At 38.0% G+C, this 14,665-nt stretch overlaps 2 protein-coding genes across 2 annotated transcripts; one reads left to right on the forward strand and one right to left on the reverse strand.

Annotated features, from left to right (window-relative positions):
- Positions 1-4,002: 4,002 nt before the first annotated feature.
- LOC127451597 (telethonin-like) lies at positions 4,003-6,033 on the forward strand. Its single transcript, XM_051716398.1, has 2 exons — positions 4,003-4,358; positions 4,977-6,033. Exons 1-2 carry the CDS (start codon positions 4,210-4,212, stop codon positions 5,365-5,367), a joined length of 540 nt encoding a protein of 179 aa, XP_051572358.1. The 5' UTR covers positions 4,003-4,209; the 3' UTR covers positions 5,368-6,033.
- A 4,904-nt stretch (positions 6,034-10,937) lies between these two features.
- LOC127451512 (proline-rich protein 29-like) lies at positions 10,938-13,832 on the reverse strand. Its single transcript, XM_051716260.1, has 6 exons — positions 13,752-13,832; positions 13,457-13,544; positions 12,599-12,705; positions 12,240-12,430; positions 11,774-11,844; positions 10,938-11,682 (listed from the first exon to the last, which is right to left on the reverse strand). Exons 1-6 carry the CDS (start codon positions 13,830-13,832, stop codon positions 11,654-11,656), a joined length of 567 nt encoding a protein of 188 aa, XP_051572220.1. The 3' UTR covers positions 10,938-11,653.
- Positions 13,833-14,665: the final 833 nt, after the last annotated feature.

The raw sequence follows: 14,665 nt of genomic DNA on the forward strand, positions 1-14,665 counted from the left end.
TGCCAGAAGGCAACAGTTCAAAAAGGTAGTGGGCAGGGTGAGTGGGTCCAGAGTGATTTTTCCAGCCTTTTTCCTCATGCTGGAAGTGTACAGTTCTTGAAAGGAAGGGCAGGGGGCAACCAATAATCCTCTCAGCTGTCCGAACTGTAATTTGTAGTCTTATCCGATTTTGTAGCTGAACCAAACCAGACAGTTATATATACACTATATGGCCAAAAGTTTGTGGACACCCCCTTCTAATTAACGAATTTGGTTACTCCATTAAATCCAGTAAAGAAAAATCTTAATGTTTCTTTATGTAATGTCTTGGGCTTTGTGTGCTTCCAAATTTGTGGCAACTGTTTGGGGTTAGCCCTTTTCTGTTCCAGCATGACAATGCCCCTGTGAACAAAGTGAGGTCCATAAAGAAATGGTTTACTGTGTCTGGCATGGAAGAAATTGACTGGCCTGCGCAAAGCCCAGACCTGAACCCCACTGATCACTTTTGGGGTGAACTGGAACAGCAACTGTAAGTCAGGCCCCATCGACCAACATCAGTTCCTTACCTTACTGATAGCCTTGTGTCTGAATGAGAGCAAATCCCTGCAGCCATGTTACTACATACAGTATAGTGGAAAGCCTTCCCAAAAGAGTGGAAGCTGTTATTACAGTAAAGGGGGAAATTGATGCCTAATGTTTTGAAATCAAATGTTCATCAAGCACATATGGTGTCCACAAACTTTTGGCCATATAGTGTATATATATATATATATATATATATATTGTAAGGAGGAGGCGAGAAGCAGCTTTCCTGGTTCAGGTAGGGATTTATTTTCTCTCTCTCTGCAGCACAAATTACAGTCTCACAGTCTTGGCGTTATGCACTAAGTTAACCTACAATCACACACCGTTCCACAAAATAAACTCTCATCATTTGTAATAAAAACTCTTTGCTTCTTGTTCGGGTCTGTCGTGCCCAGGCTCTCTCTCCGACTAAGTGCTGTATGGCTCTATTTATGCCGCTCTCCCCGTGCTCACTGAAATTAGAGACAGGTGTTAGACATAATTTAGCTCAGGTGTAAGCGCCCTTACCGCTTTCTCTCTCTCTGGAGAGATGCTTGACCACGCCCCCGCTGCCACATATATACAGGTGCATCTCAATAAATTAGAATGTCATGGAAAAGTTCATTTATTTCAGTAATTCAACTCAAATTGTGAAACTCGTGTATTAAATAAATTCAATGCACACAGACTGAAGTAGTTTAAGTCTTTGGTTCTTTTAATTGTGATGATTTTGGCTCACATTTAACAAAAACCCACCAATTCACTATCTCAAAAAATTAGAATTTGGTTACTCCATTAAATCCAGTAAAGGTAGGTGCCAAATCTTGCTGGAAAATGAAATCAGCATCTTTAAAAAGCTGGTCAGCAGAAGGAAGCATGAAGTGCTCCAAAATTTCTTGGTAAACGGGTGCAGTGACTTTGGTTTTCAAAAAACACAATGGACCAACACCAGCAGATGACATTGCACCCCAAATCATCACAGACTGTGGAAACTTAACACTGGACTTCAAGCAACTTGGGCTATGAGCTTCTCCACCCTTCCTCCAGACTCTAGGACCTTGGTTTCCAAATGAAATACAAAACTTGCTCTCATCTGAAAGAGGACTTTGGAACACTGGGCAACAGTCCAGTTCTTCTTCTCCTTAGCCCAGGTAAGATGCCTCTGACGTTGTCTGTGGTTCAGGAGTGGCTTAACAAGAGGAATATGACAACTGTAGCCAAATTCCTTGACATGTCTGTGTTACCTTATCAGATTAAGTAATAGAAGGCACTTTGTGGGTATTTAAAAAATATCTTATGCTAAATTTACATATAAAATGACAATTAATGAATTGTATCCTTATTTGTGGTGCTATAGCAAAAATACCATTAGTGTCTACTTGTTTGAAATATATAAGCTATAAGCTAATTTTGTCTGTATGTCATAATCTACTGGCTTCATTGCTCCTGACTTGACATTTCCTGGCTGTCATGTAACTCATGACTGGCATAACATTTCCATACCATAGTGTGCTGAGTGGCCACACTGCAGGAGAGAGAAGCACAAGCGTGAGCTCAGAACCTGTAATTGCCCAGTGCGTCACTGAGAGAGAAGTAACAGACTGGGTACAGTGACAGGCAGGGGACAGAATGTGTGTGTAACATGAGAATATGACTGTCCCCAACCTCTATCCACAAAGCACTATATTAAACTGATGAGTGGACACAGCGCCAGCACTCACTTAGTCTGTCTTTGAGCACATGTTATGACCGCAGCTTTCATTTTCTATTCATATTTTGGGTGATTACTTAAAAATAGCACAGAAAAAAGGGTATTTCTTAAAATGTTTTTGAAAGAAAGCAGCCCATGTTTTAACAGAAGCAGGATTACCAATGTAAAGGCCAACTGTGTATTAAATCCTGTTTTTCTTTATCTACTGATTCATATATATACAAAGTGTTTAAGAGATTATCTGTGCTAAAGAATATGATTAATAAAGAGCAGTTGCTGCCATGCCTGGTTCCTTTGTTTAGTTTCCACTGAACTTCCTGACAGAGCTTTGATGTCTGTTAATAGGCCCATGGAGGAACAACTGTCATATTAATACAAAATGATCAAGAGTTTGAGTGGCAGTAGTGGAATAAATTCAGATAATGAACTAGAAAAAGAAAGCTTTGAAGTATGAAGGTTGAATAGGCCTTATGTACTTTGAATGCTTTATAGTGTTAAGAGATGTATAAAATTAATGAAAGTGGTTTAAAGGCCTTGTATGTGTTTACATTTGAATTATTTGACAGTTTAAGTTTGAATTCACAAACATTCCGAGACAGACTCTGAACATTCTGTGAATAGTCGCTTTCACACATATAGCCTTTTCCAGAAAATTACCTACAATTTCCAGTTTAGAGGTCATGTGTGAACACAACCCTTTTGAAAACACTGGTGAATTTTGCTCCGGCAATTTTCCTTAATGTGAAGTTTTATCATTACCTATACATTTCTTTATTGATGGTAGGTGTGAACAGCACATTTGGAACATTTACCAATAAAGGCAACCCAACAATTTTCCTGTAATTTACCTGGTTGCATGTGTGAACAGGGCTAATGTAAGTGAAGGCAGAGACTATTTAGCAAAGATGGCCACTTCTACTAAAATGAATGGGAGAAATTGGAACGCCCAACGGCAGCCAACAGTCAACGGATGTAAAAAGGAAGTCCCGCCTTACATTTAAAACAGCCAATTTTCAAGACTTTCGAGAATGCTCTCTAGTTCCGCATATTTTGAAAAATTATAATGTTAGGAAACTGAAAACGGATTAGTGTGGACGTGTCCAAAGGGATTTTTTGGATACTCCCCCTACTAAGTGAAGTGTGAGTTTAGTGGACATACATTTTCAACAGAGATCTGTGGGATTTTGGATTATGAGCTATTAGAAACCTGGTAGTCTGATCAGTTTTTCCATAGTAACTCTGAAAAGACAAAGAAATGTATCCAGAGTCTGAACAGGCTGAAGGTCTGTGCAAAGTTTGGTAGATTAATCTTAAAAACTCTAGGAGGAGTTACATTGTAAAATGTTGGTCCAATGTCAGGGATTTGTATCTGGATTGACTTTACTAGGATTGGGGATTCTGATAAATGCCTTTACCTAAGTTTCTAAAATAACAGTAAGTTGGCTTTAATGTGTGTTTGTGACTCTGATTGTGTGTGAATAAGTGGGATTAGGATATATTTGTATGTATGCATTATTTTGGAATGTTCAGTGACGAGTCTGGAATGTGTCCTGGAAATATGAGTGAGTGAATTCACAGGGATTTTTTCCGGTCTTATATCCATGATCCACTGTTGTGCTAATGTGTGTGTGTTTGTGTGTTTTTGATATGTGGGTGTGTGAGCGTCAGGTGTCAGTGTAGACAGCACGGAGTGATTCCATCGGACAGAAATAGCAGCAGAGCTGTATAAAAGCCTGACACACGCTCAAGCAGACAGAAGACCAGACAGAGCAAGAGACACACAGACAGAGGAAGAGAGAAACGAGTCTCCCCACTCATTAAACCAAAAAGGATAAGACACACAAAAAGGAAATTGGAAATCTCTGAAGCAGTATTGACGAAAGTATCTCATAGTAAAACAGTTGAGATCACATTGTGAGTAATTTAACTTTTCGGGCGACATAAACAAGCTGACAATGCAGGTGTGTACAGTTCTGGAGAAGAAAGGTGGATGTGTGGTTGGAGCTGAGCTCAGTTGCAGTGTGAGGGAGGAAAATTCTGCTAGGAGAGAGAGTTACATCGCTGACTGGCACAGTATCAATATGAAGACACAGCCTGAAGAACGGTGAGTGCATAGACATATTCATGTAAAAAAAGTTAGATGCCAATTTTTGGAATTTATTGAAAGCTCTCTCAAAGCATTATCTGATAATGTATAAAGAAAATGTAAAATCTATATTGTTTGTAAATCTAAACATACTGAATTGCATAAATAACACACTGCAAGAAAAAAACAAATTCTCCAGTAAAAATATCTAAACATCCTTAAAACAAGATAAATTTACTTTAGAAGTAAAGTTGTGTAAGATAATAAGACTTGTTTTCAGAGAATATATCTTGAGTTAGGGCTATTTTTCTTTGGCAAAATGTTTCCATTGGCAATTTTATTTATTTATTCTTCTTGTCTTCTCACAAATTTTGATAGATTTATATTTAAAACAAGAAAAAAACAATATAACAATAGGGTTAGAAAAATTAACTCTGAAAACAAGTCTTAATATTGTATGCATTTTCACTTCTCAAATAAATGTATCCTGTAATATCCTGTTTCAAAATGAAAAAGTGATAAAATACTGATTAAGAAAATTATTTTTGCAGTGTAATTCTCAACCAGATCATTTTAAAGACTATACAGTGACAAAAATTCTGCTTCATTCATCTTTCTCCATCTTTCTCTCTGCAGCCAGTCCATGCTGATGTCGGATGACTCACGTCGAGAGACTCTCTCTCGTTATTGGCAGGTACGTCCTCTCAATCAGACCTGCCCATCGGGTGTGCTCAGAGTGGGCAATGTGGAGGCAGGTGTACGAGAACACCAGCTCCTACCCTACAGGAACACCCTGCCCTTGCCTATATTCAAGCCTGTTGAACTGGGTGTTCGTTTGGGTCGTGGAGCCCCCCACACCCTGGCAGATCTGCCCCTCGCCCAAGCTCCCAATGGAACCTGCCCAGACAAGAGACCAGTGGAGCAGATCACCAAAGACCTGCCACCTGTCAAACCCATGCAAATGGAGTTTGCTAAAGCTCCCAGAGCCCTGGGCAGATCCATGTCCCAAGAAGCCCAGAGGGGGTGAAGAGAAGGAAAGAAGGTGTGGTATAGGAAGAGGAAGGTCAAAAGGTGGTTTTGAAGATGAAAATGAACCAAAGACTGTATGGACTTTGTTGAATAATGAAAGGAATAGCAGAATGAGACAGAGGGAGTGAGCATGTAATAACAGGGTTTAGTGATAGTAAAAACAGTGTTTTTAGTCAATTAAATGAGCACGATGAAAAGAAGGAGGAGGATGATCCTAAAACTGATGGATGATGGTTTTGTATAGAGAATTTGTATTGTAAATAGTATTTTTTGTATTGACTATTTTCCATTCACAGCACTTTTTGTTGAGTTGCCATTAACTGAGTAATTCTTATGGGAAGTTGTATGTTAAGCATTTCCTGAGCCCAGTATTTAAGCTTGTCAATGTTTGAAGCTTGCGGTCAGGGTTGGTCATGCAGAAATCTATAATGTTTAGTAAAAGAGAAAAACTATATATAAGAATTGCACTATTTATTTACAGTTGGCATTTGCTTTGATTCATTGATTGTTGATATTTGCTACAGTTACTTAAATAAAGTTTGATTAGTATAAATTTAGTTTTGGTTTTTATTTGATTTACCTTGAATGGCTGTGGAAAGATGCTATTTGGCCTGTAATAACACAACAGGGCAACATTCACCAATAAAGTAGATCATTCTTTTCACAGGTGGAGTACATCAAATGTATTAACATGGTTTTGCTTCATTCTTAAAAATCTATACTGTACAATTATATATTTATAGTTATATTAATATATCAACTAGATAATAATACTAATAATAATATGTCAAGACACACTTTGATGCTGGCTTTACAAAGCCTTCTCTTAAAGTGTAAAATAGTTTTGAGAGCTTAAAGTTTGAAGTCTTATATTCCCTAAAGTCAGATAGACAGGTAGATAGACAGATGGACAGACAGACAAATAAACAGATACACAGACATACAGATTTAGTTAGTTAGTTAGTTAGTTAGTTAGTTAGTTTTGACAATTGGAGTTTCAAATCACGAACATTCTGTGACAGAATTGGAAAAATGTGGCCCATTGGAACATTCCATAAATGTAATTTTATGGTATTTTTGGGGATTTTGGATTGTCTGCAACGTAAAAACTGGAAGTCCAATCAGTTAGAGAAATCATGGCACACTAAGTCAGAACAGTCTGAAGGTCTTTGCCAAGTTTAGTGGATGTGGGTTGTAGACACTATGAGAAGATACAGTTGATCATTTTGGTCTTGGTTTAGGGATTTTGGGAAAACCCAAACCACAAATAACATTATGTTGTATACTGATTACAGTTGTAACAGAGTCAGGACCAATGCTAGTAGGCAATTCCCTAGGTCCTCCGCATTGGGGGGAGGGGTGCCTCTTAATCCCAAAGTGCTCGGTCGAATGGTTGCGTAGGGTCACGGAAATCATAACACTGGCCTTGAACGGAGTACACACTGTGAATATTTCCCTTCTCATGCAAGTTGGAACTGTCATTTTCAGTGTGCACATTTACATTAACATCCTCTCTGTGCAGGAAATTTGAAGGACGTAGTCCACTTTGATGCGAAATTATTAAAGAAAATCAGTTTGATGTTTTCATTTCAAATTTTAATTTTCTTACTTCTCTTTCACTGAGGATGAATCATTACTCCTATCTGATCATGGAAGGATACTTTCCTTGTTGTAATGATTGATTTGTCTACTTAAAATTAACATATTTTGGGACATGCTGCAATGTAAGGTCACTGAGAAATTTAAGCATACATGCAAGGTGGTCAGCGTTAAAGCTGAAGAATGTAATTTCTGTGACACTAGCGCCACCAAACGGAATTGCAAAAAAAATTACAAATTCAAAACAGCTTTCCATATTTGTCTGCTGTTGTTCAAACAGTCAGATAGTCCTGCCCACAACTCATGCCATTGGTTGAGTAACGTTGTTGGGAGGGGTCTAAGTGGGTCACTCAAAACAAACACAGGAATTTTTATAGCGCCACAGAGACACAGTGTTTACAGTTTTCGAGAAAATTAACCTATGAATGGAATGGCTAACTCATAGTTGTCTCTGCATATTAAGCTAGGATACAAGAAAGTATTTTAACATTGAAAAAGTTACAGACTTCAGCTTTAACTATCCCCGCAGCATAACAAACATCTTAACAAATGCACCTTCTAGAGCTTTTATTCAGTCAAAAAGCTTAGATAAGTAAGCAAGACAAATAAAAAAACATTTATTATTTGGTAGAAAGCCAGATAGACAGACATATAGTTCATTAAACATGGATAGATGGATGGATGGATGGATGGATGGACAGACGAATGGACGGATGGGCGGACGGGCGGATTACGAACTGAAGGACTGACTGATTGATTGTTTTTACAGATATAAATAAAATTAATAAAATGTTTCAATATATTTCACTTAAGTTAGGCCTAATGCATTATTTATCACATTACAAATTACAAAACTGTTACAACTGTCCCAGGGTAGTGTTACAACAGTACAGGTATGAGGACAGTTGAAACAAATGCCCTGTGGTACTTTGGGATCTCTGCCGCTCTCTTTAGTCAGTATGGCAGTAATTCAAAGCCTTTAGTTTTGACAATTATGGACAAGCATATCACATTAAAAGAGACTGTATGTGTTATTTTAGGTAAGAAGAATTCCTTTTTCCCAAGAGTTACAGTAAAATGATTCTGTTCAGAGGCAGATGCATTTGCTGAATTGTTTTTATTTTTATTCTACAATAAATGAATAATATAAGAGTTATAGCAGAAGACAATTTTAAAATATGTAACATGTAACAGAGTTTTATGGATGTAAAGAAATTGTATTTCAGGTTGTTTCTTACAGGCACTATTTCCTATAGTTGTTGGGTAGTGGAACAGAGTGGTTCAGCAAGAACACAAAGATGTGCCTGTCTCTGACTCTGGTACATGCTGTTTGGTTCATCTTCCAGAATGTATTCATGTGCCAAAAATGGCATTGCCAGGACACACTGTCTCATTCGGAGGCAGCATCTATCTCACTCACTCTTTCTATCTCTCTTTCTGATTTCTCTCATAAGACACTAATTTAAATATTTCTCAGCTTGCACTTATCCAACTCACCACTGTTAGATATTAATAGCTAAACAAACAGAGCCGAAAGAAGAGAGACTGACAGGGAGGAGAGGTGGTGCCGTGTTGGTAGGGGCAGCTGTGCCCTTTTACTGATCCCTTAATCCTGCTTGTTCTCGCTCTTTCCCCTATCCCTCTTTCAGCTGCTGCAAATATTGCCATACCCTCCCACACATTTCAGCTTTGGAAACATACACATACATTGACAAACCCACAGATTTGAATGTTTTCGTGTCCTCACTATTTATGTGCAGTGGATGGCTAAATAAACTTGCATTTCCTTGAGGAAATAGTGCTTGGAATGCAGCAAAAGTATAGTGCTGAAGTTTGAGGTAAGCTTAAGTTTTAGGCTTTGGTTCTGTGTAAATGAAAAGCTGCATCAGAGCTGTTTTGCCTTTCTTTTTTCTTCTTTTTTTTTTTTTTTTCTCCCCAATTTGGAATGCCTAATTCCCAATGCGCTCTAAATCCTTGTGGTGGCGAAGTTACTTGCCTCAACCCGGGTGGTGGAGGACGAATCTTAGTTGCCTCTGCGTCTGAGACCGTGAATCCACGCATCTTATCACGTGGCTTGTTGAGCGCATTACCACGGAGATTTAGCGTGTGTGGAAGCCCACACTATTCTCTGCAGCATCCACGCACAACTCTCCATGCACCCCACCGAGAGTGAGAACCACACATTATAGCGACCACGAGGAGGTTACCCCATGTGACTCTATCCTTCCTAGCAACCAGGCCAATTTGGTTGCTTAGGAGACCTGGCTGGAGTCACTCAGCACACCCTGGATTCGAACTCACGACTCCAGGGGTGGTAGTAGGCGTCAATACTCGCTGAGCTACCCAGACCCCCGCCGTTTTGCCTTTCTAATGACACTCAACTTGCATCTTGTTTTCAGTTGGCTCTACACAAGTATTAACGCATAGTGAGCATAAAGATGGCTATAAATGGATATACAGTATGCAATAATGTCAAGACCAATCACAATTTAGTAAGAAATATTAAAACAGTCATGCCGTGCAAGCAGTGTAATAAATTGTATCAAAATTTAGTTTCACAAGTGTAGGGTATTTATCTCATGAACCTAGTAAACACAGACTTTGATTGGAAAATCCCTTTTCATCCTATTTAATCATCAGCTTGAAAAGCATGTGTGTTTATATGTGTGGTTATTGGGGGGTGAGGGTGTCAGCTGATCTTATATTGACCCCCTGTCTAATTCCTGGTATGTGGTATGTTCTCCATTATGTGCCAGTACCATCAATGTCCTTGAGCTCTAGATAACCTGTATAACAGATGTGTTATTTGGGATGAGTCATTCCATAGCAACACAGACACACAAAAACAAACACTTATTTAGAGATTTGGCAGCTTGTGAGCATTGTTACAATGTTGTGTGTGTGTGTGTGTGTGTGTGTTAGAAGTGGTGTGGAGAATTACATTGCATAAGAGGACAGATCTGATAAAGATACATCAGTCATCACTGCAACAGGCTGTTCAAAGACACACACAAACACAAACATGCAGACTGTAATCCACAGCACTGCTCAAGTACTTCAGCATTGAAAGTGTGTGTCTGTGTGCAGAGGGCATGACTGTCACCAAAGTGATGACAGTGCACTCTGAATAAATAAAAGGGCTAGAATACCACAGAACAAAACAATGCTGGACACAAAGACACACAAGATAAATAAGTGGCTGAGTGTTTAAAAGGTGGCTGTGGATTTGTGAACTTAAGAGAAACAAACAAACACACACACACACACACACACACACACACACACACACACACACGGCAAGTTTAGATATTTATCCACAGCAGCCCGTCTTATATTCCACAACAACATTCAAACCTTAATCACATTATATAATATGTTTGTGCATGAACTTCAATACACACCTCACACTCAACTGCTCTATTCCCTATGCAGCATCACACTGTAATACTCACAAAATATCTTACTTTGTCTAACCTTTACTTCTTTTCTTTGAGTTGGGGGCCAATTTCAACTGTCAACAAAACAAAATAATAAATGTTTCGTCATCCATCTGTGGGGCCTTTCAGGATTTGGAGCCCCCCCACACTTATTGCGGAGGCCCTAGGCTATTGCCTACTCTGCCTATAGCTTGCACCAGCCCTGTGTAATATTGTCAACATAAAACACATTGGTATGGTCCTCCAAATTACGCTTTTAATTTGCCTCTCAATACATGACTCATCTCTCGGATGAGATGTTAAACCAAGGTCTTGACTCTCTGTGGTCATTAAAAATCCCAGGTCATTTCTCGAAAAAGAGTAGGTAACACCGGTGGCCTGGCCAGATTTGCCCATTGGCTTCTATCTAACATGGCTTACTAATAATCCCCTATATATACAATATGAATTGGCTACATCATGTGGTGGGTGTTCTGGTGCACTGTGGTTGCCGTCGCATAATCCAGGTGGATGCTGCACACTTTGGTGGTTGAGGATATTCCCCCTTTAGCACATTGAGTGCCTAGAAAAGCACTATATAGAAGTAAGGAATTATTATTAATTATTATTATTAATTTCATGGTCTTTGTACAGCTTCCTTAGGAAGAGATAAGAATTACTTTTAATTCAGGTTGAGGTCACAACCATCCATAATGTATTATCAGACACATGATTTTCAATAAACACAACATCATTTAATTCAGTACCAAGTTGCTGTCTTGAGGCAGATGGACCCACCTTTAAATAAAATGCAGAGCCATGGCCTTTTACAGGAAAAGACAACAATCAAGTTTTAATGCCACACCAAATAAGAAAAGGTTATTATGGACCTCCCATTATTTTTCACCTTTGTCCAGCAGATCGTCATCTTATAATAAAATCTCCATAAAGAATCATGTGTGACCTACTGAAAAGCAATATACTAAATCTATAGAAAATTATAACAACTGTCTGAGATCCTACAATTGAAAGAGGGCCCATTAATACAATAACACCATCAGCAACTGTCAGAAATAGAAAATAATGGGATGCTCAGTAAAAGTATGTTTTCATAAACCCAAATATTAAACAGGGTGCATAAAATGGTGTTAAAAACTAAAATAAATGCATGTAGTACATAATATACAGTTAAATAAAATAAGCCTGCACAATACATAGTAAAAATTAAGGCAGAATGAGTTCTGTTTATCCCATAAGAAAAACTGTTTATCACTGCCCTCTCTCTGCAACATAAAACTCTGCAAGAGAAATCAGGTAAAAAATTATGTTAAATTAATATGATAAAATTACAGTAAAGCTTACACATTCACACGCACTGTTTGTGTGTACCTGGTGCAGGTGGGATGTCAGCACCAACAGTCTGTGTAGCACTGGGTGGAGGTGGGGGTGGAACAGCTTTCCTGAATTACATTACTGTGGTTAGTTATAGCGTGTTTGTACACATTTTAGGGTAAATCTCACAAAAAAATGTCCATGGTCAAAATAAATATATATATATTGCATGCAAGGAAAGGCATCCTATTTTTTGGACCAATTTTCTTTTGCTTTGTGACATTATTTTCATAACATGTAAGCAAATTTACCCACAAATTGTCATGAGTCATTCTCCTTACTCCACTACAGTACATACAGTTCAAGACCAGCATAAAATAAATGTACAATGAACAGTACCATGATGTATACTTGTTATTTTTTTACCCATACATTTAACGACAAGTTTTTGTGATGTTCAGCTAAATGTGTGTTATTTTTTACAATATATTCATAGACATTTGTGTGTTGTTCTCAGTCTAACCTGTCTCTGTATTCTGTCCGAGCAGGCTGTGCAGGTTGTGATGGGTCCTGGGCGTTCTGGAGAAGAGGAGATGGTGCTTGAATCAGTGGCTGAGGTAAAGGAACCCAACCTGGGTAAAAGAGGCTGGGCACAGGGGGGTAATAATGGTGGTAAACATCAGGCTCCTCCTCTAAATCCATATCGATCCTTGTCTATAAAACAATAAACTTAGAGCTTTACACCATTATATTACATCAAAAACACAGAAACATTACATTTTCCAGTAAAACAGCAACATGTTTCTGTATATTCAGTGAACTAAAGGTCTGCTGTGATCGAATCAAGAGTGTTTACAAATGTGTTGTATGTAAATACATTACCTCAGGTGTATGTGCGTAGTCAAAAGTGTTGAGTACAGACATGGTCATGTTATTCATGATAACCTGATGCATCTGTGCATTCTGCATCATCATCAGTTCAACCAGAACTAAACACACACACACACACACACAAATAACCAAAGCGACCAAAATGATCTAGACCATACAAGAGCATAAACCTTCATGATGTACTGCAAATTGCATTTGTTTAAAGGAATAATTATATATACAATTATATACAATTATTTCAACATTTATTTTCATTCAATGTCATTCCAAACCCCAATGAAATTCTATTCTCTATGAACACAAAAGATGAAATGTTGAAGAATATCATGGCTGCTCTTTTCCATATACCAAAAGTAAATGGGGACTGGTGCTGTCAAGCTACAAAATAAACAAAATAAAAAAATAAAAAGCACTATAAAAGTATTAATATGACACCTTTAGATGTGCTGAGTCAGGTTTGACATCAATGACATTTGGTGACATTTGGAGAACCAGTGATGTTGGATGTCACTGGTGTGACGTCATGTTTGATTTGATTTGATTTGATTTTAGAGCTATAGAAGAAGGGAAGATTTTCAGTGAATAACAACATAAATTTCTGTTCATCACACAAAGTAATGAAATACTTTTACGATACTTTTATGGACCTTGTTTTGTTATTTTGGAACTTGACTGCACCTATCCCCATTCAAATGCATTATATGGAAAAGAACTGCAAAGATTTTGTGTGCATGGGGGTTTGGAACAACATAAGGGTGAGTAAATGATGACAACATTTTCATTTTTGGGTGAATCCTTCCTTTAATCTCTCTTTTGTCATGTGAATGTGTCCGAACACTCTTACCCTACCCTCTCTGATGTGTCCTGGACGCACCGGGGCAAAAGGTGAGGACACTGCTGCTGGAAACTGCTGTAAAATAGTGGTTGCCTGAGAAGCCTTTGATGGATAATTAGAGAGGGATGGACTGATTTATTTATTGTTCATTGGGAAACTAAATTACAGAAATATAGACACAACTTATCCCAATACATAGGCTTAGCAATGAAAGAAAGAAATACGTCCAACTGTCAATTTTTCTCCAATAACAAACTATTAATTCAGACAATTGCAAAGAGATTTTACATTCAGTTTAGTATTACTCACAGGTTGTCGGAGGATATGTACGTTTGACAGATCCTCGGGCCACTGCTGATTATGTATTTCATTTGAGTCTGTCCACGACATCATTATCTTTGATAAATATGAATACGCTGTTGCGAATGACACAGTTGTGAAGGAGTGTTGCTATGGCACAGATACACAAACTGTCCCATGAACCTTATTCATTATAAAATATTTAATGTTTGATTAATACTAAAATGTGTTATTTATAAATTAAAAAATACGTTTTATATTTTATGCATTCTAACTCTAGGCTACTGTAAAGCTTTTATAATTTGGTAGGGAAAAAAACAATTCCAGTGTGACCATTAGTGCCTGCAGTGCCACAGCCACAACGCCAGGTCGCGCAATCGCCTAAATTCTGAACTGTGAATTCCATGCAATGTTCCAAACCTGTCTCGTTTTTGTTTTTGTATAACAGGGATTATATGACACTTATAACATTATTCAGGAGATTATACACTGCTGCTGAACCCAGCAAATAGACTCTTTTCTTGTGGCATTTGTTGTTGTTTTCTCCGATCCAATAAGGCTGAACCAATCATGTCTTTTTAGTTGCAGGATAAGGGATTTAATCAAAAACTCAGTGACTCCATAAATTTCATCTTTGTGTCATTTGGATTTACACTGACACCTAGCGGCTTGGATGCAGCATCATTTAAAATCAATAGTTTTCAGTTTCAGATGCTATTGTAGAAATTTTTTTATTCACAGTCAGCCATGATTAATTTAATCAATGAGTGAAAATGTCAAATAACAGGATAGTTACTGAGATTAGACGAGTAGTATTCGGCTGGTCATGTGACTCTAACATGGCAGCCCCCATGTGCGGACCCTCTATATGTAGAATAAAACTGCTTTTATATTTTCATTTTAATGTGAGTGGTCATGACTTC

Source organism: Myxocyprinus asiaticus, chromosome 14, assembly GCF_019703515.2.
Source record: "Myxocyprinus asiaticus isolate MX2 ecotype Aquarium Trade chromosome 14, UBuf_Myxa_2, whole genome shotgun sequence".
Classification (NCBI taxonomy): Eukaryota; Metazoa; Chordata; class Actinopteri; order Cypriniformes; family Catostomidae; genus Myxocyprinus; species Myxocyprinus asiaticus.

Bases quoted from the DNA above. Each gene is read 5' to 3' on its own strand.
- LOC127451512 (XM_051716260.1), bottom strand. From the start codon at position 13,832: ATGTCGTGGACAGACTCAAATGAAATACATAATCAGCAGTGGCCCGAG. The intron at 13,545-13,751 runs GTGAGTAATACT...TATCCATCAAAG, and splicing joins TACATATCCTCCGACAACCT to GCTTCTCAGGCAACCACTAT. The intron at 12,431-12,598 runs GTAATGTATTTA...ATTGTTTTATAG, and splicing joins ACTACGCACATACACCTGAG to ACAAGGATCGATATGGATTT.
- LOC127451597 (XM_051716398.1), top strand. From the start codon at position 4,210: ATGCAGGTGTGTACAGTTCTGGAGAAGAAAGGTGGATGTGTGGTTGGA. The intron at 4,359-4,976 runs GTGAGTGCATAG...TTCTCTCTGCAG, and splicing joins AAGACACAGCCTGAAGAACG to CCAGTCCATGCTGATGTCGG.